Source organism: Brachycentrus maculatus, unplaced genomic scaffold (assembly GCF_059751285.1).
Source record: "Brachycentrus maculatus isolate JH-2025_06_01 unplaced genomic scaffold, ASM5975128v1 h1tg000176l, whole genome shotgun sequence".
NCBI classification, from domain to species: domain Eukaryota; kingdom Metazoa; phylum Arthropoda; class Insecta; order Trichoptera; family Brachycentridae; genus Brachycentrus; species Brachycentrus maculatus.
Window position 1 is genome coordinate 399,742 of NW_028280928.1, and position 27,759 is coordinate 427,500.

Below are 27,759 nucleotides of genomic sequence, written 5' to 3' on the forward strand. Positions count from 1 at the left end.
CATATTGCCATTTAATGTGTCCCATTTATATTACCAATTATTTTGTCTACATTTGTCTGGTACAAATGTGATATGTACCAATCTGTGTCTGGTGGTATCTAATCAAATAAATTAATCCAAAATCCTATGACATAGAAAATAAATACATACTTTTTACCAATAGAAAACCAAATACACCAGAAACAAGTAATGAAATAGTGCACAAGTAGGTACGAATAATCATTAAAATCTGCTAGTTTTGACCCCTAGTATTTTACCAAAGATTATGATGACTTTAATTGGATCTGGGGATTTTGGGGATGAGGTTTGGCCCGATATATTATTTTTAAATGGATTTTCAATCACAAGGTCGACTTCCTACATCATTTCTGAATACCGCCACGAGAGCATGCTACTAGGGGACAATAATTATGGTATTTAATTTTACAACGATGGTCACCGGGAATTTTTCTTCAATCATCACATTACTCGACCGGACATAAGAAAAAAATCCTAAATATCATTCATACTAAAAGTCTTCAGTATTTTTATACTTTGGAAAATTGATTTTTTTTTAAATCAATAATTCATGTTCCCACTGAAGAATAATTAGAACCAGCACCCACTCATACCTTCCTCATCCCTCACCCCTCAATTGTCAAGAGCTCACTCTCAAATGCAAGCACGTTTGATAATGATGTTGAATAACGTCGAAACACGTTTGATAATGATGTTGAATAACATCGCAACACGTGTCATAATTCATTTATAATGTGTAGTTGATATTCACAACGCATAATTTAAACATAAAATAGAACGAATCAAGTTTAAATCCTGCCGGAATTGGGTAATTTTTAAAGTATAGTAATGTGTAAATTTATGTCGCAATGATTTTTTAATCAAATTTAGCAAGCGGAATGTGCCGGATCGAACCGGATCACCGCTATTCTCAATATTGTTGTATGTTACAGCCGCGGCTCGTGAAATTCTTCTTCTTCTTCTAAGTTAGTTGAAGGCAATTTGATCTTCTGTGCGTGTCATGTCGGATCCCCCTGACGTCGACTATTACTTGAGAGTGATTGTCCTTGTTTTGAGCAGCTCTAAACAGCGCCTCGACGGTTCTGATCCCCTTCCAATCTCGTATATTCCGGAGCCAGGAGATCTGTCTTCTGCTCACACCTCGTCGATCTTCTATTTTGCCTTTTATGATTAGGTGTACACAACGGAGTCCTGGTTCCGACCCTAATGTATGGAAGTGAAACATGGAGTTGGCAAAAAAAGGATGAAAGTAGACTGAATGCAGTCGAAATGCGATCTCTCAGAAGAATGTGCGACAAAACGATGTATGATAGATGTTCGAATGGTGAAATAAGGAAGGAATGCAAAGCTGAGACAAGCATTATCGATAAAATTAAGAAAGGTGTGTTGAGATGGTTTGGACATGTAGAACGAATGAGTAAGGTAAGAACGGTAAAACAAATTTATGATGCGAATGTAATTGGAAAAAGGAGCAGAGGAAGACCGAGAAAAACTTGGCACGATCAAGTATGCCAAATACTTGAAAGCGGTCAGGTTAGTAGTCTAAACAATCGGCGGGTATGTATGAGGAGATGCTTGAACACGGAAGAGGCGAATAATGTTTGCAAGGACAGAGTGGTGTGGCGTTCTATTCTCTCTGCCTAGCCCTGCGGAGAGCGGCGTGGTTAGTTAGTTAGTTAGTTATGATAAGGTGCAATAGCTCGTACTTCTCTCCTCTAAGCACATGCCCCAGATAGGACACCTACCGGACTTTGATATCAGTCAGCAACTGTCTTCCTACTCTCGCTCTTTGGAGCACATTCGCTTAGCTGACCATATCGGCCATGGAATGCATTGCATGGTAGCATTATACTATGTAGCCACATGTCGAATGCCTCTAACTGGTTCATACTGCTAAACTTGAGGATCCACGGTTCAACTCCGTATAGAAGTACTATAACCATGCTTTTCCGAAGTTTCAGATTGAGGTGATTGTTCGATATAAAACTATATTGATCACTTTTTTCACTTCATTCACTTCACAATTATAATGGATCTTTGTCAGACGGGAGGAATATCTAATTTAACATACTCAACCTATAAAGGATTGTATTTGACTCGTTTTGTGTTTATAACAGCCGATATAATTAATGTTTTCATTCATAATTTTCTTTTGGAAAATTCGCCTTCGAAAAAACGTTATTTTCGTATGTTGGCAATGAATGACGTCACAGAAACGATGGAATTATTTAAATGTTGGTGTCATTGCCCCCTCCCTTCATATTTGTAAAACACAAATGGTAGTGTAGTAGTAAACAAACAATTCATACTACTACTATTAGAACTCTATAAACCATATGACGTCATAAAACGTTCGATGACGGAAATTTGATGACGTATGCGAACGCACGTTTTTCGTTTTATTCAAATATCTAATGTTTAAACTATAATATCTCCCTTACTTCCCTACAGATTTCAATAAGAATGTTTTCGATAATCTTGTGATTTTTCATATTAATTTATTAGCCAATAATCCAACATCCTGACAAAGGCCTATTCCTTTTTTTAAACTTCCCAATGCCTATACCAGTGCTCCGAAACCTTTTCCCACCTACGACACACCAAAATTCTTTCTAGAATTCTGCGGCACACCAAAAGCTAAAAAATATAGAAAATTGGAAAATTATTTTGTTATAATAATCATTATTTGCTACATTTCGAAAAATAGACAAAATTGTTAAAATTAATTTGTCATTGTGTATTAAATATAATAATAAATGATAATAGTAAAACCCTTATCCGCACCCCAATGGTGATTAGGGCACTGCGTCATATAAACGCAGTGTTATCTTGAACGTTTACACATGAAGGAAAGGTAATCAGCCCTCCGCCTCAGGTACCAGTCCAGGGTAATATTAAATAAATATTAGAGTGAAAAAATCACTTACATTTATATTTATTAAATATAAACATGTATTAAATATATGATGAATAATTATAAAATGTCAAATACATTAATTTGACCGCGGCACACCTGTATCCGGCTCGCGGCACACCGGTTGCGGAGCACTGGACTATACGACTGAAAAAATAAAGTTGTATTTGATGTAAGCAATGGTTTTTTTTTTTTTTACTTTCTCAAGATAAGACAAGAATGGGGACATCAGCAAATAAAATACAGACAGAGTAGTGTAGACGTATATTAATCGGTGGAAATCAAACATGATCACTCGCCTTTTTATCACACGTGCTTTTGATAGCGTTCAAAAAATTTTTTTTCTGAATTCAATTCACGGGTAGGTGGTTGTCAATCATGGGTAGAATGGTGAATGTTACACGTGGATAAAGTGATCACTATTATTGTTATTTATGAAATAGTTATAAAAATATGAAAAATGATTATTTCTTAAACATATGGTAACTCATGTTATTTTTTGACATCTCATCAAAGATGAAGAAGAATATGGAAGTCTGGGCATTTACGGGGCTGACGACCGTCATAGGCTGGTTTAAGTAAACACTTTACACACGTGTAACATTCACCAATTTACCCATTATTGACAACCACACTACTAAAATTCTTGGGTGTTCTATATATATTAATCATTTTAGAAACCTTGTGCTTGAATCACTAGAATTTCACTAGAGACATCTATTAATGAGATGAAAATAAGCTTTTTATTGAGCAGAAACTCATATATTAGTATGTGATTAATATGAAAAATAACTCCTATAATTGGAGATAATCTAGATTTGTAAACAAGTATTTGGACACACTCAAAATGTTGTAAATAACTCATGTTCACTACATTTTGAGTGTGTTCAAATTTTGGTTCACAAATCTGGGCACCTTCTCTTAGAAGTTACCATCTCAACATAGATGAAGAAGAATATAGAAGTCTGGGTATTTACAGGGCTTACGACCTGATAGGTAAATAATATTGATAACATAATACAAGTTATTCATATAAACTTTATCAAGTAGGCATAGTTTTATCATTGTTTTTAATTATTTTTTAATCTTATCTCTAGTAATAAATGTGTGTTTTTTAAATATATTTTCTAATAATAATTACGCATAAATACATCCTGAATGCTTTATTAATAATTATTTTTTGACATCTCATCAAAGATGAAGAAGAATATGGAAGTCTGGGCATTTACGGGGCTGACGACCGTCATAGGCTGGTTTAAGTGAACACTTTACACACGTGTAACATTTATCAATTTACCCATTATTGACAACCACACTACTAAAATTCTTGGGTGTTCTATATATATGAATCATTTTAGAAACCTTCTGCTTGAATCACTAGAATTTCACTAGAGACATCTATTGGTGAGATGAAAATAAGCTTTTTATTGAGCAGAAACTCATATATTAGCATGTGATTAATATGAAAAATAACTCCTATAATTGGAGATAATCTAGATTTGTGAACAAGTATTTGGACACACTCAAAATGTTGTAAATAACTCATGTTCACTACATTTTGAGTGTGTTCAAATTTTTGTTCACAAATCTGGACATCTTCTCTTAGAAGTTACCATCTCAACATAGATGAAGTAGAATATAGATGTCTGGGTATTTACAGGGCTTACGACCTGATAGGTAAATAATATTGATAACATAATGCAAGTTATTCATATAAACTTTATCAAGTAGGCATAGTTTTATCATTGTTTTTAATTATTTTATAATCTTATCCCTAGTAATAAATGTGTGTTTTTTAAATATATTTTCTAATAATAATTACGCATAAATACATCCATATGGAAGTCTGGGCATTTACGGGGCTGACGACTGTCATAGGCTGGTTTAAGTGTCACTTTACACACGTGTAACATTCACCAATTCTACCCATTATTGACAACCACACCACTCAAATTCTTGGAAGTTCTATATATATGAACCAATTTAGAAACCTTGTTCTTAAATCACTAGAACTTCACTAGAGACATCTATTGGTGAGATGTAAAGAAGCTTTTTACTAAGCAGAAACTCTTATATTAGTATGTGAGGTCCGAATCCTGGATTATAATCACACACATGAGAAACGCCAGAAAACACCATTTTCATTTTTATTATTAAGCTTATAATTTGACCAGATAATTTATTTACAACATTTTGAGTGTGTCCGAATACTTGTTCACAAAATAATTAGTAAATTATTACGACAATTAACAAATTCAGCACATTTTTTTCAAAAATTGTTTATTTGCAATTTAACGTTATATTTTATAATAACTAGGCATTGTCCGCCTCCGTAGTATAATGGTCAGCGCGCTAGGCTACCATGCTGTAGGTCCCATACAGGTACTAACATAAATATTTAAAAAATCCGGACATTCGTCTATACAATAATGAGTCGATTAAATTAGTGGATTAATAGAGTGGTTTAGTTCTGACTCAATATTGGCCAAAGTTATCTAATTGTCAATAACTAAAGGTCGCTATTTAATTTTAAGGATTCATTATGTCTCTAAGGGACACTAAGTACAATAAATATGAATATAATTTATATAATAAATAGAGTATTATGCCCGCCTCCGTAGTGTAATGGTCAGCACGCTCGGCTACCGCTCTGGAGGTCCCGGATTCGATTCCCAGGGGGTTTCAAATAAATATAAGTGTTTTTTTTCACTCTAATATTTATTCAATACTACCCTGGACTGGTACCTGAAGCGGAGGGCTGATCACCTTTCCTTCATGTGTTAACGATCAAGATAACACTGCGTTTATATGATGCAGTGCCTTATGCACCATTGGGGTGCGGATATGGGTTTAAAAAAGGTCGCTATACTAATGTTAAAATTAAAGAAAAATAAACACCACCTTGTTTGTAGGTGGGTAAGGATTGAGTCAAAAATATGTTTATATACATATTATAGGCAGTGGCGTGCACAGAGAATTAATTAGTGTAGACAGATGAGGTGGGTAGTGAGGTAAGCTAGGTACTACTTAGTGAGGTAGGGTAGGTACTGTTTGCGTTTTTATATATCACGCGGGTAAGTTAGGCACTGCTTTTCTGCCTATATGGATTGCACGCCCCTGGTTATAGATGTCTCAACCTGATAAAAGGTATCAATCCTTTTTATACGAAAGAAAATGGGAGTTTGAGCATCCCAGGGCTTACGACCTGGCATTTGGCTGGATTAAGGTTTCGCTTTATACGCCTGTGTAACGTTGACCATTCTGCCCATTATTTCATAATTATATTAACCATGTATACATATAAGCAATGTGGTTGGATTCCGTTCGTATGTTAATTGTAATTTTGATAGATTAGCTAACGGCATTACGGTATAAAGTATTATATATATAGTTTACTATAATATATCATCCGTAGGGTGAATAATCCAGCGCTTGAAAGAAAAAACCATTAAAAATTCTCAAAAATATTTTGATAAGCTTCGTTCGTATTTTTTCCGTGGAAATCCATTTTTTTTAAATATTATATAAAATCTATGTTTGTAGTCTGTTCATAGACAATATTTAAGCCCGATATAAAATTAACGTTTACGTACGGGATACGCTTTATTAAATATAATAAATCGTGTTGAAGTAGGCAGGTGCTCTATACATAATATATACATATATATATATATATATATATATATATATATATATATATATATATATATATATATATATATATATATATATATATATATATATATATATATATATATATATATATATATATATATATATATATATATATATATATATATATATATATATATATATATATATATCTATATATATCTATATATATATATATATATATATACTATTTGTAGGTTACTGTATAAGGTCATTCCTCTAAGGTCAATGTGTCACTAGTTACTGCATACTCTGGGGTCACACGCATTCGTTTAAACAAAAAATAACGAACCGATAATAAAATATTTATACATACATACATACATACAAACACACACACGCACACACGCACACACACACACACACACACACACACACACACACACACACACACACACACACACACACACACACACACACACACACACACACACACACACATATATATATATATATATATATATATATATATATATATATATATATATCTTTTTTATGTAGGCTTGCGAGATTTCTAAAAAATGTCCCAGGTGCAGTATAAATGAACAGTTGAGGTACCACACGTTGGATATGAAATATTTTCCAAAAATTCACTTTTGTCACGTGTACAGTACACGCACATTTTTTACTAACATAAATTTTAGGCGTGGGTGAACGAATTGAAAAATCAAATTAAATAACGACTTTTTTAAAAAGAAGACGTTACTTATATCGTTTTTTTTATTCAATCGTTAAATCTAATGACGCCAATCAGTGCATAAATTTCGTTGTGTACTGCGTATTTCTAACTCATAATATATATCGCTCACTCCTTTCAACAACGTCATATATTTAAAAAACAATAAGATCGTTTAAAGTTAAAAAATATAATGAAATGTATTAAAAATAAATATCAAGCCACTTATTGAACTTTTTACTGTGCAACAGATCTTTTTAGGTAAAACCTGAAGGTTTTTTCTCCATTTGAAAAATAATTAGTATATTTAAAAAAAATATTAAACAATACCTTTTCTTAAAAATACAAAAACAACACTTTCTGCCCTGTAGCGGGTAATATTAAGTTAAAAATATGCCGATTTTGCTGGGATACAGTACATTTTCTGGGCATTCCGAAAACATGCACAACTGAAAATTGACGATTTTTGATTTATTACGTTGTTGAAAGGAGTGAGCGATATGACAATTGACGTCAATATTAAAATTGTGTTTTTAATTCATAATATCGTAGTAAAGTTGACACAGTTGGGTAGCCAGTGTTTAGATTTAAATATTAAAATAAAACGCTTGTTTATGTAAGACCGCTTCTTTGAGAAAATATAGTTTGTATTTCACAACCAATATTCACAACATTTTGAGTGTGTCCAAATACATGTTCACAAATCTGGGTTTCCTCCACTTTGGAGTTATTAATAGATGAAGATGAATATGGAAGTCTGGGCATTCACACAGCTCGCGACCTGTCATGGAGTGGTTAACATGTTAAACGCCATGGGTGTCACCGGTGACCTTGCCTGTGTTGGACCGCAACGCCATGGGGGGCACCAGTGACCTCAATCAAAGAGCTTTTCTCAAAATGCTGTAACTATGGAACCAATCGTCCAATCAAACAATTTAAAAAACTAAATATATAACATTATTAATGAGTATACGTAAATTACCGAAAAGTTTTTTTTTTTTTAATTTAAAATTGACAAATTTCATTATTGGCGTTTGACGTGTTTGCATTCATAAGTACAAAATTTTATACTGTAATTTAATGTTATGATTGTAATTATAACATACATGTGGAATTGTTTAATTGGCTTTATTATTATTCATGTAACTATTTTTGTTTATGTAATGTTATGTTTATTATTGATAATGTTAATATTTTTTTATTATATATTTTTTAATGTAAAGCTGTACAATTCCCGAACAAATAAAAAAATAAAAAATAATAATAAAATATATATATATATCAATACAAAAAAATATCTCACAAAGGCAAGTTGTGGGTACATATTTTATTTTAGATTATAATAAAGGGTACTGGAAAGTATACAACAGATTAAACGTGGTAGTATAAATATTCGATTTTAACAGAAAACCAAAAATGAACCAAAAATGAAAATGAAAAAAGTTGACAATAATAGGTATGTACTGAATCAATAAATAGTGTTTAAATTAGTCAAGCTGGTGGAGAAGCCCGCGAAGTGTTCTTGTATGGAAGCCCGGTGGCTGGTGTAATTCTTCTATTAATAGCCCGAATGTGCCGCGGGTCGATAGTGCGTACATTAGCGTGCATACCCGTAGTAAACAATTTATTGTAAGCGTCGATTTAATTTCTGTATTTAAAAAAAAACATATATTCTACTCCACCCTAAAATTAACATGAGCCAAGATAAGATGATGTATTATAAATATTTATTCTCATCATTTTTGACGCCTTTTATCTTCAAGCATTTTATAATATTCTATGGAGTAAATTTTATCTAACTTACTCTCTTTATCTTAACACAATATACTTATGTATATCATTTTTTGACATCTCATCGAAGATGAAGAAGAATATGGAAGTCTGGGCATTTACGGGGCTGACGACCGTCATAGGCTGGTTTTTATCTCCAATTACAGGAGTTATTTTCAAATTATTTTTTGACATCTCATCAAAGATATTTAAATCATTATTTTTTACTCCTTATCTTACAATGACTTTTTTTCAAAACCATATTCTTATTTCGAAGAAAAACTTTTTTTTTCAATACAAAAACGGTATTTTAAGTAAAAAATTCAAGTACGCCAAATGTTACCTGGGTTTAAAGAAATTTTAGTTGCAATTTATCGTATATTGGGCATTAATGTTCAACAGTATTCATAACATAAATGTGGAATTATTTCATTGGCTTTTTTTATTGTCAATCTAACTATTTTAATATATTTTTTTACAAGCAAATAAAATAGTAAAAATAAATCAAATTAAGGAAGAGTGCTTGTGAGCAGGTACATGTGTCCATCTGCGCGGTAGGTCGTCTTGTCATCGAGCATAATGCGGTATATGTGGCCAATATCAGTGCTATTAACCAAACCGCAAAAGGTATCAAATATTATAGGTGTGTGTGGTATAGTTCAACACGTTGAGTACGGTGTACGCGCTAGACGCGTACATCTGACATTTCCCCCAGTGCAGAATACGCGCTAGCCGCGTATGGCTGATAGAAATTAGTCAAATAATTTAAAAGTATCATTGCGTAGTTGAAAGTATACCCTTACAGTATTGACACAATATTTTATGTCAGTATGTAGTGAATTCAAAAAATACATCAAATAAATAATTAAATTTCGTGTATGAATGTATAATTTGCGAATTTAAACTCAGCTTTAGTCCCCTCGACGACTCGTGTTTATACTCGCTTGTTTCAAAGCGAGTATAAACGTGAGCCGCGCGTGAATGCTACACACAAATAAAGCAGTGAAGTTATTTCATACTGTTTATATACAAAGGTTTGAGCTTTTTGAAAATTGCTATTTAGTTAGCATCACATGATTATTCGCGATATATTTAACACATGAAAAGTGCTAAGTACCTATCTAAATATCTTCTTTATGCTAGTACCTACCGGAAATCTATTTATTTTTTCGTACAATGCTTTCAATTGTTTATCTCTCTAGCGTACAAATTTAGAAACAAAGTCTTATCATTAGAAAATCATGAATTCTTGGCGCAAACGAGTTTTTTTTTATAGTTTTTATCTATCTGATTATGTTTGGTTTTTAAACCTTTAAGCGCTTCAGGGGCCAGTCTAGAGTAATATGAAATAAATATTATAGTGTAAAATCACTAATATTTATTTTAACCCTCCCTGGGAATCGAACCCGGGACCTCCAGCACGGTAGCTAAACACGCTGACTATTACACCATGGAGGCAAACAAAATGTTTTGTTTGAAAATACTGTACATAAAAATAAAATAAAAATATTTTAAAAAGAGAAATATTTGTGTTTTTATTATTTACAAAAATATTTAAATTTCATACTATTTCTGTGATCCGATGCTTCTAAGTACTTGTATAAAGACGAAGATGGCACGATGATCAGTACGTCGAATCCCTGGAAAGACGAGCGGTGCGATCTCTAATGCGAACGTGTCTACATGATCGCGCCCCGGTTGGTATCTATAAACTAAATGCTCGTATACCGGGCATGTATTGTAAACCATTACCAATCTGCTACCCATCACTATAAATCTATTACTGTAAACAACCATTAAAGTAATCGAAACATTTGTTCGTTGAAATTATTCGCGTCTTACGACTACCGATACCGTTTCTTAACCCTTTGGTTACCATTGGAAATTCAAAAATTCATTTCCCAAAATGAGAAATAGAAATTACTCATCGGGAATATTATATACATATATGACTTATGCATGTATGGTAATATGTTTTGAAAATAAATAGCTTTAGGGGTTACTATTCTAGAAATACCGCCATTTAAACATAAATAATTCAAAAGTGTTCCATAATTTATAAACCCTCCATTGTTAAAACAAATCGGGTTTTAACCTTTAGCCGCCCAGTGGTCCTTTGCGGGACCGCAGATTTGCGTCGTTCAATACCCACCGGTCTCATACAGGACCGGTGGGCATTGAACGACGCAAATCCGTTCATTGTCAATTTGGTAGTCAAAGGGTAAAGGGACATAGGTGAAGAATTTTATTTGAGGTGGGAATAGGACTTACGACCTGTCATTGGATGAGTTGAGTGATCACTTTATATACTGTATAAAATTCACCATTCTACCCATGATTGACAACCGCATTACTAAAATTTCGGAAATTTTTATTAATGCTTCAATTTAAAAAATCAACTATGTATATTTTTTTTGCTTTTTAATATTTGAATTTTTATCTGAATGACCTTCACCTTTTTCCGATGAATATTATTCTCTCATATACCAATACATTTAGTGACTGGAAACAAAGTTCTTAAAATTTAATATTTTGTTTCTTTATTTTTAAATATGTAAAAAATACTTTACAAAATTACATAAATTTATTTTAAGAGGTAATTTTACTAAGAGTTTTCTATGCGGTGAGTACACATTCCTCTAAATTATGTGTCTGAGTGTGTTTATGTGAAATGCAGAGCAATTTGAAATGAAAATAATGTTGTCTGACTCTGAATTTAGCACAACTGCTTGCATTAACCCACTAACAAACGATTTCTTGCAAAGTAATGTGGGGAGCGAGTTTTTTTAGCACATTTGATTATATGCATATATCCTGGATTCAACTTCCAGGGGAGTCAAAATGATTTTTAAAATTTTTTTATATATATTTATTTCATAGATACATACATACATTTTTTTTACTTTATGTATTACGGCTCTTTAGGCATGGCCTATATTGAGCCGAAATACTTACATGTAAATACAATTTATTTGTTTATTTTTCATTATTAGATTTTATATTATTTCTTGACATCTCATCAAAGATGAAGAAGAATATGGAAGTCTGGAATATTCTCAAAATGTTGTAAATAAATTATCTGGTCAAATTATAAGCTTAATAATAAAAATGAAAATGGTATTTTCTGGCGTTTCTCATGTGTGTGATTATAATCTAGGATTCGGATCTCGCATACTAATATAAGAGTTTCTGCTTAATAAAAAGCTTCTTTACATCTCACCAATAGATGTCTCTAGTGAAGTTCTAGTGATTCAAGAACAAGGTTTCTAAATTGGTTCATATATATGGAACTTCCAAGAATTTGAGTAGTGTGGTTGTCAATAATGGGTAGAATTGGTGAATGTTACACGTGTGTAAAGTGATCACTTAAACCAGCCTATGACGGTCGTCAGCCCCGTAAATGCCCAGACTTCCATATTCTTCTTCATCTTTGATGAGATGTCAAGAAATAATATGAAGATAACTCCTGTAATTGGAGATAATCCAGATTTTGTGAACAAGTATTTGGACACACTCAAAATGTTGTAATTAGATTTTATTCATTACATACAATAGATACAAGTACAATTTACAGTATAAAGGTTTTACAATAAAATAATTACACCTGGACTTTAATTAATTCACTTTCTACCTTGTCCCTTCCAACGAGAAGCAACCATCCACGGACACTGTTCTTAAAGACATGATCACTACTATTAAATATAAGTTATTGCATAATTTAGTTTTATTTTTATTTTTAATATAAATGTAATCGCAATCAATTCAAGAGATGAAAATTGATAAAATTCTAAGCGGGTTATAGTAATTTTTCAATGTACACTGTTGCCAAAAGTAAAGGTATTTTATCAAATCTGCAATTGTTAACTCGATATTACTGTAAATTGTATATAACTATGCAAAGCAGTCTGATGATGTCGGTAACGACGAAACCCGGTCGCTGGTCAAATAAAAATAAAGTGGAAAAGCTAAAAATATTGGTTTTAATCTAATAATATATTACTATGCAAAGAAGTCTACAGATATCACTTTAAGGCACAATTTTTTAATTATTTTTTTAAAATTGTATACATTTATTTAAAGAACAATTTTAAATATATTTTTAAAAATATAATTTTGTCCCACCAAGTCACCTTGTGTGTCTTGTCGGTGGAATTCTTTTTGCATACATTTTTTTTTTGTTTTTACCATTTTAACCTAATATACACACAAAAAGAGAGAGAAAATGAAGAATATAAACTATTTTATTTCTTTTTTTTTTTTTTGTAGATCCTAGGGATCTGTTTGTGCCTCCGCATGTCGCTCTTGGGATGTAGACTCCCAGCTGTCCTGGGGGTCTGCGTCCTTCAGGGTTACCTTGTCGTTATTTCTTACTCTACAACTATTTAACAATTTTCATAAAATCAACTCTTGATCATTTACCCATTCCATTCAATGAGTTGTTTTCTTGCATTTTTATATTTTAATTTTTAATGTCAAATATGAAGTAATATTGTATGAATATTATTTTTAAAAAGGATCCGCAAAGTAAGTGCTTTAATAATCAAAGTATTATAGTACTCAATTTAAATTACATCCATGGTCATTCAGGTTGTCCGACACGGGTCGCTGAAATGAGTCAATGTGATTTCCAGAGATGGGGAAGCCGTGGAGCGACGCTGGAAAGCTCTGGAAGCCATCTCGGCCGAGTATGACCATCTCAGCAGCACTCCGCCCAGGACCAGAATCAGAAACAAGGAAAAATACAAGTGAGTAAGGCAAGAGGCACGGAAACTAACTATATCGCTCACTCCTTTCAAGGACGTCATAAATCAAAAATCGTCAATTTTCAGTTGTGCATGTTTTCGGAATGCCCAGAAAATGTACTATATCCCAGCAAAAGAGGCATATTTTTAACTTAATATTTACCCACTTTAGGGCAGAAAGTGTTGTTTTTACATTTTGAAGAAAAGGTATGGTTTAATTATTTTTTTGAATATCCTAAATATTTTTCAAATGGAGAAAAAACCTTCAGGTTTTACCTAAAAAGATCTGTTGCATGGTAAAAAGTTCAAAAAGTGGCTTGATATTTATTTTTAATACATTGTATTATATTCTTAAACTTTAAAAACGTTCTCCTGAAAAATCAAGTTTTTTGATTTATGACGTTCTTGAAAGGAGTGGGCGATATGTCAACAAATTACAAACTGTCGAAATCTAAACTGTCAAAAAATATATTAACCATGGGTTTCGGGGTATTCACAAATGACTTACTCCCTTGTCGCTTGAATGACACCTCTTCCGTTATCACGGAGCGTGTTAATCTTGTGTCTATTATTTGTACAAATTACATATGTTATCAGTGCCGGAGCTGCAGTGGGCGGAACACATTGGGGTCGCATTAACTCTCCTCGTACTGTTCCCCCGATAAAGGTGTCACAAGCAAACAGATTCATTTTGTGTCAATTTATCACCATTTGTAATCACAGTCACGGACTTTTGCACTTTGTACTGACGCAGAATGACACAAAGATTTTTTTTTTTTTTTTTTTTTTTATTTATTTCTTAAGTTAGCTTATATTAAAACTAATATAAACTATTATATACATTTACATCATCTTTATATATTTACATTTCCTTACAGTAACTTAGACATTTATTTTTAAATTCTTTCAGACACTTTTCATTCTTCATACATTCAGGCATCTCATCATACATTTTTAAACCCTTATACATCAAGCAATTTTGCGACTCAGCTCTTTTCAATAATGGTAGTCTTATTTTATCCTTTTGTCTAGTAGCATATTCATGACAATTTTTGTTTAAGACAACTTTATCCTTAAAATATTTTGGCAACTTATCGTGAAAAAATTTATGTACAAATATCAACATATTAAATTTAAGTCTTCTTCTTACAGATAACCATTTTAGTTCATCTCTCATTCCTTTTACATTGCTATATTTATTCTTCCCAAGAACTATTCTCATCGCCCTATTTTGTGCAATTTCTAGTTTATTTAGATTTCCTTCGTTTGCTAAAAATAACACTGTTGAGCAGTATTCTATATGTGGAAGAATGATTGTTTTGTAAATTAGTTCTGCAGTATCCTTATTTAATTTATTCCTTAATCTACTAAGGAAAAATATTTTTTTTGATATTTTTTTATTAACGTGTTCAAAATTTGCATTTAATGTCAATTTTGAATCTAGTATTATGCCCAAATATTTCATTTCATCAACCTTTTCTATGGTTTCATTATCAATATATATATTCATCCTTGGGTTTGGCTTTCTTCTTCCTAACTCCATGTATTTTGTTTTCCCAACATTAAGCTTAAGTTTATTAATTTTGAGCCACTCGGATATTCTGTTTAAGTCCTCGTTTAATTTTTGTATGGTCTCTGTATAATTTTCTCCCGCTATATATATTAATGTATCATCGGCAAATAATTGTAGTTTGCAGTGTTTTATTATATTAGTGATGTCGTTTATATATATTATAAATAAAATTGGTCCTAGAACTGATCCTTGGGGAACTCCTAAATTATTCTCCAAAGGTTCAGATATTTTGTTTTCTATTTTAGTTACTTGTTTTCTTCCTTGAAGATATTCTTTGAATAAATTGAGGGCCTCATTTGAGAGTCCTATTATTTCAAGTTTTTGTAGTAATTTTTTTCGATCTATTGTTTCAAACAAAGATGAATGAAATGAAGTTATACATAATTTATGGTTAAATAAAAACAATTATGTCAGAACATATTTAGCCCAAATTGACCCAAAGCATTTCAAAAATATCTATTCTGTTTTTTAAAACGAGTAAATAAGACAAAACTCTTTTTGTGAGTGTAGCGAAACGTCATCCCAAGATGTCCCTCATTCAGTGTGGGTATGTCCAATTTTTAAAAAAGAAATATTTTAATTGGAAACAGAATGTGCAGTTGACAAAAATTGACGAGGCAATAGGGCATAAAGATCTATCAGATTTAGTGATATCTTATTTAGAAAATATGACAAAACTAATATAGTACAAATAAATGAACTATGTGACAAATCTTGATTGGTATAAGATATTGAATCCATTGTACCTATTGTATTGTTTTTAGGGATCGACCTTATTAATTTATTATTTACTACACACATTCACTATCATTTTTCAGATATATAAACTGAAAATGCTATAAATTCTTATACAAAATAAGCAAGAAGAACTTTCTTAGGCAATTAATAAATACTTTAAAATAAAATTGAAAAATATTTCCTAAAGGTGGAGACTAATCGGAGCATTTCGTCGTAACATAGCTCGCGGCGAGCATCACCGAGCATCCGAAAATATGGATGGAGCGCTCGGCTCGCTGTACGGACTGCCTGAATGCTCGCATCGTAACGTCTTACGTTACGACGAAATGCTCTGGTCAGTCTCCACCATAAGCCTTTACCAACAAAAATATGTAATAAAATAACTACTTGATAGTTTTATCTATGTATATATATTATATTTGACCAATGACCGGGTTTCGTTGTTACCGATATCAGGCTGGTGATGTTGGTAATGATGAAACCCGGTCACTGGTTTATCTTGCCAATTTATATAACGCATACTCCGAAAAAGGAAACAGCTACTTTGCGCAATTTTTATTAATGAGTTGATATAAATATGGCGAAGAAGATGTCATCTGCTGCTGCAGACCAATCCGCAGGATTGAGACCAGAGAGAGGGATAAATATAAATTATCATTAAGACAATTGGCTTGATCAAATTCGATTCAACCAGTCCACACTTATTTTCCGCTTATTTAGTCCACGCTTATTTGTTAATAATTTAAATTGATTTATTCACCAGTGAACACTGCACGCAATTGTAATGGCGCTACAATAATATGTTTAAATACTCATTTTTACTTTTTTACTTAAAAAAACTAACTAACCATCACGCTGCTTCCCCGCAGATATAGCTAGAGAGAATAGAACGCCACACCAATCTGTCTTTGCAAACAATCTTCGCCCCTTCACCATCACCATTTGGAAATCTACCATACATCGTTTTGACGCACATTTGACAGTCTTTGAGATTGCATTTAGACTGCATTCAGTCTACTTTCATCCTTCTTTTTTAAAGTCCACGCTTCACTCAAGTTCCATACATTATTATTAATGTTTACAATTTCATGTTTCAATCATTTTACCATTTCAATATGATGATTCACAGTGTGTTTGTTAATGATAATTTAGAATCATTTTAGTGATTCATTTCTTATCTTTTAAATTTATTTTTAACTTGTCAAATACTATGTGAATAAGAGATTATTTTTTTGTGTCGAGTAATTTTAAAATATGTTCAGTAACACTTTTTTGTAAATATTGCTCACCCGTTAGATAACTTTATCTTTTTGTTTCTCAGCTATTTTAGCTCAAAATTGTATTCCACGAGGTTTGGAACATTTGCTCAATTGCAATTTTTAACATTTGATTAAATTAAAAAAAAAATTTTAAAAGTAATATTGTGCATAATTTAAAGGCATAAAAATATATTTTCAGTGGTATTATAAGTGTATTTTAATACATTGTTTGCGGTAAAAGCTTATAAGTGTATTTTACATACTGTTGGTAGAGAGCGAGAGACGGTTGTAAGCGTTCTATTGGCTTACATACTGAAAGACCCCTGAGAACATGATTTTCAATTTTACGCAGATTATAATTTAACCAGTTATTGTATTCATTACATTTTGAGTGGGTCCATATACTTTTTTAAAAATAATTAACCACATAATCAAAATATATGTTTTAGACCAGAGGCGTCAAATTCAAAAGGCACTAAGGACCGCATAAGGTATTTTGGGTACGCCGGCGGGTCACATCAAAACACAAAAAAATCTCATTTTCATTTTTATCTAACTTTAAGTGAATAATTTACTTTCAAAGAGGTACAGTAGATCCAACATAATGATTTTGTAAAAGAATATCATGTGTTCCCGTACAAAAAGATGATTTCAAGGAAGAAATAAAATAAATGAAAAATATAATATTGTGTCCGGTTGTGGTCCCGTGGTTAGTGTCGCGGACTCTTAAGTCCGAGTTTCTCGGCTCGAACCCACTCTACCACAATTTGATACCTATTTCTAATAATGAGCCGCTTAGGCTCACAGAAATAGTATGAAATCGAAATATTTGTGTCAATAATAAAAACACAAAAAATTCTCTGAGTTTGTCAAAAAAAAATACTCCGAGTTTGACATGCCTGTTTTAGACAATGAGTGCTGTTTTACACGGTTCATAGATAACATCCAATGCTAGGCACCACATATTACATATCACAAGGACCAATTATTATTGTGTATTGATTAAATTATCCCTCTTGTGATAAGGGCTTATCGCTGAAGTGATCACTCCCAATCATGTCTAATGGCTTGTTTATTTTGTCTGAGAGGTGCGTTTATTGTATTACATTATTTTTATTAGTGGAATAATAGCTGTTAATAATAATAATTTTGGATAATTTGTATGGTGCCATTTTCCTAAAATACTACCTCAGAGTTTTACTGATTGAATTGAGGGAAAGGAGATAGTGGAAGAGTGGTGTATTGTAGAATATTGCGTCATAATAAATTATGATCAAGGGTGGAAACCTTTTCATTTCTAAAAGTCACATTCATTTATTTTATTCAGTCCCGTTTCTACAAATTTCAAGTCAATCCATCGAGTGCTTTTAAATTTTTACAGACACAAACATATGGAAGCTAAATTTTTATATATACATATCAATATTGAGATTTAAAAAATCTATCAGCGGAAGCTAAACTGGCAGTGCACAACGGAGTCCTGGTTCCAACTCTAATGTATGGAAGTGAAACATGGAGTTGGCAAAAGAAGGATGAAAATAGACTGAATGCAGTCGAAATGCAATCTCTCAGAAGAATGTGTAACAAAACGATGTATGATAGATGTGCGAATAGTGAAATAAGGAAGGAATGCAAAGCTGAGATAAGCATTATCGATAAAATTAAGAAAGGTGTGTTGAGATGGTTTTGACATGTAGAACGAATGAGTAAGGAAAAAACGATAAAACAAATTTATGAGGCGAATGTTAGCGGGAAAAGAAGCAGAGGAAGACCGCGAAAAACATGGCACGATCAGGTATGCCAAATACTTGAAAGTGGTCAGGTTAGGAGTCGTAACAATCGGCGGGTATGTATGAGGAGATGCATGAACGTGGAAGAGGCGAAGAATGTTTGCAAGGACAGAGTGGTGTGGCGCTCTATTCTCTCTGCCTACCCCTGCGGAGAAGCGGCGTGATGGTTAGTTAGTTAGTTAGTTAATATTGAGATTTATTATCAAACTAAAATTTGGTGTTGGTGGCGCATCTCCGAATTCCATGGACAACTAGACGCACCAACGAGTCAGAATTTACACTTGGATGGCTTGACTCTAGTCAATGTTTGTACACGACGGATTCTTCAGTTCTTAGGGCACGTTGCGCGTGGCAATGAAGATAGCCTAGAACGACTGGTTGTGATTGGTAGCCTAGAAGGGAAGAGAGGGAGAGGAAGATCCCCACACAATAAACCAATCAAGTTATAGCTGTTTGCTGTGGTGATTCCGACTACTTTTATTGTGGTGTGTTGCCGTTGTGATGTGGTCACATGTTGTGACCGTGTGTTTGTTAATGTAAGGGAGTAGTGTACAGAATGAAAACAAAATGATGTACTTGCAGTTGGTTCCTTTGTTGAAATAAATGCAAATTTACTCTAAACACTGGAAACAAATAATGACAAATAAAGTATAATATATGGAGTTAAAGAAGTAAAGTAAAAATCTAAATAAAGCGTCTGCTCTTGTCAACGACCCAAACAATTCTCGTCTTTTCGTGTCCCGAGTTCCAGCCTCGTCGGGTCCTCTCAACTATCTTCGGTTTTGTTTGTATCAAAACGCCTCCGTCCTGCTGACGTCAGCGCGGCAACCCAACGGTGTTGCCACAAAGTTAAGGCAACAGCAGGTATCTCGGTGGTTGAAGCGCTACGTGCAGCGCAGTCAATTGATAACTGGAGATGAGTCATTGCTTCGACAAGGGTCACAACCCTTAGTAATGAGGACTAAGATGGAGAAGAATAATAATAAAAAGATAAAATTTGGTAATTTATCAAATAATTTCCAATAAATTTCAATAAAAAATGTCAAGTGGCAACTGGCAAGCTCAGTTGGGTTGTTTATCTTATGTAACGCAAACAAGTCGAAACACGCGAGCATTGGGAGGGGCTGGTGCGATATGACACATGCACCATTCGCGGACAGTGCTCGTTTAAAAACGTGAATTGGTTAACAAACTTAAAAACAACGTAGAAAAAATAAGAGGCATAATTTTTTGACTTACCCTCATATTAAGGGGTGTAAAAACAAACCTTTAAAATTACCATATCGCTCACTCCTTTCAAGAACGTCATAAATAAAAAATTGACAATTTTCAGTTTTGCATGTTTTCGGAATGCCTAGAAAATGTACTATATCTCAGCAAAAGAGGCATATTTTTAACTAAATATTTACCCGCTACAGGGCAGAAAGTGTTGTTTTTTCATTTTGAAGAAATGGCATTGTTTAATTTTTTTTTTTAAAGTACTTAATATTTTTCAAATGAAAAAAAACCTTCAGGTTTTACCTAAAAAGATCTGTTGCACAGTAAAAAGTTCAATAAGGGGCTAGTAATTTATTTTTAATACATTGTGTTATATTTTTAAACTTTAAAAACGTTCTCCTGAAAAATCAAGTTTTTTGATTTATGACGTTCTTGAAAGGAGTGAGCGATATGCTTTCGATAAGCCATATCTTGATCGGTCAATTTTACAGCGATTAACGTTTAGACCTATTTCAAATTGAAATGGAAGAAAAAATTATATTTAATCTATATAGGTGTGATAGTCCCAAGAATAAAGAGTAAATATGGTTGTCAAACACTGCAATATATCGTTCCGAACATTTTTAATTTGTTGCCAACGGATGTTAGAGGTCAAAATAAAATATGAAACAAAGGCAAAATAAAAGAATGGGTAAATGATCAAGAGTAAATTTTATGAAAATTGTAAAATATATATATTCTTAATTTTTCTCTCTTATTTGTGTGTATATTAGGTTAAAATGGTTAAAAACAATATAAAATATGTTCAAAAAGAACTCCACCGACAAGACACACAAGGTGGCCTGGTGGGTCTTTGCAAAATATTTTTTTTAAATATTTTTAAAATTATGATCTAAATAAATGATTACAATTAATTTTAATAAAAAAAAATGTAAGGTATTAATTTTGTATTTTTTTTTAATGTGTGTATTTCTTTTATTGCAGGAGTTACGTTGAAAATGTGCCTTCCCAAGTCGTACCACGCGTTCCTAGAAGAAACACCACCGATGACTTCAGTTCCTGTGATCCGTCACTCCTCGATACCTCGGGTCAGATTCAAATCTTAAATTATATATATCGTAGTCATACAGGAGAAAGTGACCAAGTGCATTTTTTAACAATAACGTGATCATTGACTATTTGAAATTTTACTAGCTTAATATTGGCCTGAGAAAATCCCAAAAGATTTTAAACTTGGAAGTGTAATATATTGATTTGTTAAAAATTACTAACTGCATTGATGTTTATTTTCTTGCCAAGCAAAAGTGACTTAAGTGGCCCTCCTGAACATTTTACATTTTTTTTAGTTGATCATTTTCTCCTTATGTATGGAAGCGAAGCATGGAGTTGGCAAAAGAAGGATGAAAGCAGACTGAATGCAGTCGAAATGCGATCCCTCAGACGAATGTGTGGCAAAACGATGTTTGATAGATGTTCGAATGATGAAATAAGGAAAGAATGTAAGGCTGAGATAAGCATTATCGATAAAATTAAGAAAGGTGTGTTGAGATGGTTTGGACATGTGGAGCGTATGAGTGAAGAAAGAACGGTTAAACAAATTTATGAGGCGAATGTAGTTGGAAAAAGAAGCAGAGGACGACCGAGGAAAACTTGGCACAATCAGGTATGTCAAATACTTGAAAGCGGCCGGGTCAGGAGTCGTAATAAATTTTCTCCTGTACAATTACGATATGAAACATTGAATATGAAATTATCTGACAGCTCCAACCTAACAAGTCTACTTTTCAACCTGCCTTTATCTAAACAAAACCTATAATCATAAATTATCTATGGAAATTTTAAATATTGTAAGAGAAAAGGTCTGATTTTAAATTAAATAAGTTTTATAGCTTACGTTTTTAATTTATTTATTAAAAGTTAAATCAAACACTGATTTTTTGAGCCTACTAAGTTGTATATAATTGTTTTAAAAAAACACATAAAAATCAATTCTGTGACAATTCCTTCGCCTAGTTATGGCATTTTCAAACAAATGTCATAACTAGGCGAAAATGTCTAACTAGGAATAACTAGACAAAAAGGTTGAAAATGCCATAACGAGGCGAATCAATTGTCACAAAATTGATTTTTATGTGGTTTTTTAAGAATAAAATGCAACTTAGTAGGCTCAAAAAATCAGTGTTTGATTTAACTTTTCATACATAAATTAAAATAGAGTTCTACAAATTAAACGCTAAATCTATAAATAAAGAGTTTTAAAGTATTTAAATCATATTTAACACTATATCGTCCGCACGTCTAATTGGAATTTCAAATTGCTGGTAATTTTTTAATGAACCAGACATGGTTGTCTAAATTGTTGGTGAATTTTTTTATGAACCGTATATAGTTAATCAAATTGTAAGTGATTTTTTTTATAAACCATACATAGTTTATCAAACTGTAAGTGATTTTTTTTTTATAAACCATACATAGTTTATCAAACTCTTAGTGATTTTTTTATGAATCAGACATATTTAATATAATTGTTGCTGATTTTTTCATGAAAGAGACATAGTTCATCAAATTGTTGGTGATTTTTCATGAACCAAACATGGTTATTTAAAACAATTGACTATTTTTTTTTTACCAACCAGACAAATTCATTTCAATTGTTAGTGATTTTTGTGTCGTTTCACAAGACTCTTAAATGATATCGCTCACTCCTTTTAACAACGTCATATATCAAAAATCGTCAATTTTCAGTTGTGCATGTTCTCGGAATGCCCAGAAAATGTACTATATCCCAGCAAAAGGGGCATATTTTTAACTTAATATTTACCCGCTACAAGGCAGAAAGTGTTGTATTTGCATTTTGAAGAAAATGTATTGTTTAATTATTTTTTTGAATATACTAAATATTAAAATGGATAAAAAACCTTCAGGTTTACCTTAAAAAGATCTGTTGCACAGTAAAAAGTTCAATAAGTGGCTTGATATTTATTTTTATACATTTCATTATATTCTTAAACTTTAAAACGATCTTCTGAAAAATCAATTTTTTTGATATATCGCTCACTCCTTTCAAGAACGTCATAAATCAAATAACTTGATTTTTCAGGAGAACGTTTTTAAAGTTTTAAAATATAATACATTGTATTAAAAATAAATATCAATCCACTTATTGAAATTTTAACTGTGCAACAGATCTTTTTAGGTAAAACCTGAAGGTTTTTTCACCATTTGAAAAATAATTAGTATGTTTGAAAAAAATAATTAAACAATACCTTTTCTTCAAAATGCAAAAACAACACTTTTCGCCCTGTAGCGGGGAAATATTAAGTTAAAAATATGCCTCTTTTGCTGGGATATAGTACATTTTCTGGGCATTCCGAAAACATGCACAACTGAAAATTGACGATTTTTGATTTATGACGTTCTTGAAAGGAGTGAGCGTTATGACATTGTTGAAAGGAGTGAGCGATATGTGTAAATACTAAAGAGCAGAGAATACATGACAAATGGAAGGCATTTTTATGACTTAATCTGAAGCGTTGTGACGCCTTGTTTACTTAAACCATTTGAACTCATTTAGTGCTAGGATCTTTGCAAGGTTAGACACTAATTTAAATTGAAATAAGAACCACATTTTCATTTTTATCCACTCTGACTTATCTATATAAATAAAAATAAAAATGTTCTTTTGTTCAAAATCTTAAATCTCCTCAAGTTATTCACCAATTGCTTTGAAATTTAGACACGACTTGGCATTCAAATATGCGCATGTTTTTATCTATCTATATAAATAAAAATTTAACAGTTGACAAGTGTTTTTCCTGTGACAGGTTCTTTTGACATGTTTCTTTTCAAACAGTGTTTTTTACCGCAATGGCGGCGTCATTTGTTGAACGTAACAGCAACACACACAATACTAACCATTGCTCATGGCGGATAGCGTGCTACTTGACACTGCTGTCATATTCAACATTTTCAATATTTTCCATTGCATAGTTACTTGATTAATATTTAATATTTCTATCACTTCACAAGCATTGTGAAATTAAGCATATTAAAATATTGAGCTTTCTATTTTCTTTTTTTACCATTTAACCAGACCGAGCCACAGCAAAGCGTGGCCGTATTAAAACAAAAACTTTTGAATTCGAAATACGAATTTTAAGACTTAAACTAAATATGCTATACATCCTTGTACATAATAGACAAGGAGAATTTTCTAAGCCAACTGATATATTTCAAAACAAAACAAAAAATATAACATTAATATGTAATTTCCTTTAGCTTGGTAACGGAAGTCCTTTGATATGATTAAATACTTCTTAAATATTCATATTATATAAGAAATCTTGTACTTATTGCCCGCCAATGTACTTATTTATTTTCTGTACATGAAGTTTAAATAAATAAATTAATTAATTATTCATTTTAATATCAAGCATTGTTTTTATTACAAAGGTTTTGTTTATCATATTTCATTATCGTTTATTGTTTGGAACTAAATGCTTTGTTTTTTGTCACTTAAGCTAAGTAGCAAACATGTAGTGCTTTGCGCAACCTTAACTTCTTCAATTGAGATGTCGCGATTGCAACAGCCGCAAACGTACTAAGCTCCTCTGTGTGTTTACTGTCTGAGTTGATTAAAGCTGATCTAGACAGAGGCCGGACCAATGCGTGCTCGTAGCACGTAGACATATCTGCTGGTTGCAATCGCTGAGCGCTACTTGTTTGCGATTGTAGTCAATATATCGCTGGTTAAATGCCAAAGGGCCACAACGCAAAAACAATTGAACTCTTAATTTAACATTAATGTTTTAGAATTTAATAAACCCTGATGATGACAAGGTTCTTGTCGAAACCGGTTGGTTTAAGTGTACTAATAATAAAAAAGTGGTTAAAACAAAGTTGTTTGATTTTATAAAGTTTATAAAATGTGCCACAAAGTATCTGCAAAAAACATTCAAGAAATCTTCTAAAAATGGTATCTAAATCGTCAACATTTTCATATTCGAAAGACACCCATGATTCTAGCATTAGAAATGGACATTTCTAATGCTAGAATCATGGGTGTCTTTTTTGAATACGACAATGTTGACTATTTAGATAAAAAATGGTATCCAAATCGATCAACATTTTCATTTTGAATGGACATTTCTAATGCTAGAATCATGGGTGTCTTTTTAATACGAAAATGTTGATTATTTAGATAAAAAATGGTATCTAAATCGATCAACATTTTCATATTGAATGGACATTTCTAATGCTAGAATCATGATTGTCTTTTTTTAATACGAAAATGTTGACTATTTAGATAAAAAATGGTATCTAAATTGTCAACATTTTCATATTCGAAAGACACCCATGATTCTAGCATTAGAAATGGACATTTCTAACGCTATAATCATGGGTGTCTTATGAATATGATAATGTTGACGATTAAGATACCATTTTTTATCTAAATAGTCAACATTTTCGTATTCAAAAAAGACAATATGAAAATGTCGACTATTTAGATACCATTTTTGGAATAAAGAGTTTAATTAATATTTTTTTGTGCTATGGCCCTTTGGCATTTAACCAGCGATATGTGCAGATCTCAAATATTTCTTAGCAATATAAAAAATTCACAAATTGATTGGTTGATTAATTAATAAATTACCTTTTTTTGTTTCAACAGAAGCAAAGAAAAACAAGAGACGTTCATTGAAATTACTCCGTGGTCACGAACGGGACTTGAAATTGGATATCGGAAAATGTAAAAATTGTTGCACTGACATGCCCGCCAAAGCTTCCAACATGATGAAAATTCCCACTCTGGTAAGTAGCTATGTATATCATTTTCAAATTGACTAAGAAATGAATATTACAATCAATTAAAACCTGGGACAGCTGGTAGTCAACATCCCAAGAGCGGCATGCGGAGGCACAAACAGATCCCAAGGATCTACAAAAAGAAGAAGAAAGAAGAAGAATTAAAACCTTTAATCTGGTGATGTCAAAAGTCTATGTAATTGGAGGGCATGTATGACTAGATGTATGGATGTGAAGAAGGCTAAAGGTGGAGACTGACTGGAGCATTTCGTCGTAACGTAACACATTACGATGCGAGCATTCAGGCAGTCAGTACACCGAGCCGAGCGCTCCATCCATAGTTTCGGATACTTGGTGATGCTCGCCGTGAGCGATGTTACGACGTTATGTTACAACGAAATGCTCCGGTCAGTCTCCACCTTAAGAGTATATACCAGGCTAGAAAAGTGTGGTGTTCCATCTTCTCTGCCTAACCCTGCAAAAAACGGCGTGATGGTAGTAGTAGTAGTAATATGTATGATGGTGATATAACACTCACTTGATTGTTTGATAATGTCTTAATAAGACGAAACACGTCACATGTTATCAAATATATGTAAATAAAAGTACAATTCAATCCAATAACCTTATATAATTTTGGATATTTAACTAAAAAAATTACAAATGATTCAGTATTTACAAAATTTATGAACAAAGATAATGACTTCAAACTAAAGTAACACAAAAACTTATGTTAAAAGGTATGTGTGAATGATTTCCTAAATTGTATACCCAAGCAACTTCACCGCTAACTTAGAATCAATGAAATGTTAAAACTCATGCTTCTAGCGAGATAGCAAGTGTTTTTACCTAGAATTTTCACTCATGAATTACATGAAATTATAGTAACTTTAAACATAAAGTCCGCCTCCGTAGTGTAATGGACGCTTGGCTACCGTACTGGAGGTCCCGGGTTCGATTCCCAGGGGGGGTCAAATAAATATAAGTGATTTTTTCACTCTAATATTTATTCAATATTACCCTGGACTGGTACCTGAAGCGGAGGGCTGATCACCTTTCCTTCATGTGTTAACGATCAAGATAACACTGTGTTTATATGATGCAGTGCCCTATGCACCATTGGGGTGCGGATAAGGGTTTGAAGAAAAAGAAGAAACAAAAAGAGTAAAACCACTCACGAGTAGCCACAAGCTATAAAACATAAAAAATTTAAGCATGAGTAGGGTCATGATAAGTCACTTGGACGTTAGGCAATTCAAGAAAGAAAAAAAAATGATTGCCTTTTTTGTCTACAGGTAGAGTCGTGCAACCGCTTCATGTCACTGTCATCCAAGCCGGTGCCGAGCGCCCGCGATCAGCCGTGCGCACCGGCAGACGCGCCCCCCGGCGAGGAGCCCCCGCCCACCATCGCGCAGGACGCCCCCCGCGCCCCCTCTCTGGACGGGGAGGACTCGGGCGACTGCCGAGCTAATTTCCACATCACCTTTAGCATGCTCATCAGAATGGGGAATGTGGACAAGAATTGTAAAAGGACAGTGAGTTAACAACAACATTTTGAGTGTGTCCAAATACTTCACAAAATCT

At 32.6% G+C, this 27,759-nt stretch overlaps 1 protein-coding gene across 3 annotated transcripts in view; it reads left to right on the forward strand.

Annotated features, from left to right (window-relative positions):
* The window catches only part of Mekk1 (mitogen-activated protein kinase kinase kinase 4), a 59,286-nt gene that overhangs the window by 794 nt on the left and 30,733 nt on the right, over positions 1-27,759 (forward strand). For all 3 annotated transcript variants that reach the window (XM_088262256.1, XM_088262258.1, XM_088262257.1), the window contains exons 2-5: positions 13,682-13,795; positions 21,355-21,458; positions 26,042-26,181; positions 27,471-27,710. In XM_088262256.1, the coding sequence (XP_088118382.1) occupies positions 13,682-13,795; positions 21,355-21,458; positions 26,042-26,181; positions 27,471-27,710 (598 nt within the window). The remainder of the gene's footprint in view (positions 1-13,681; positions 13,796-21,354; positions 21,459-26,041; positions 26,182-27,470; positions 27,711-27,759) is intronic.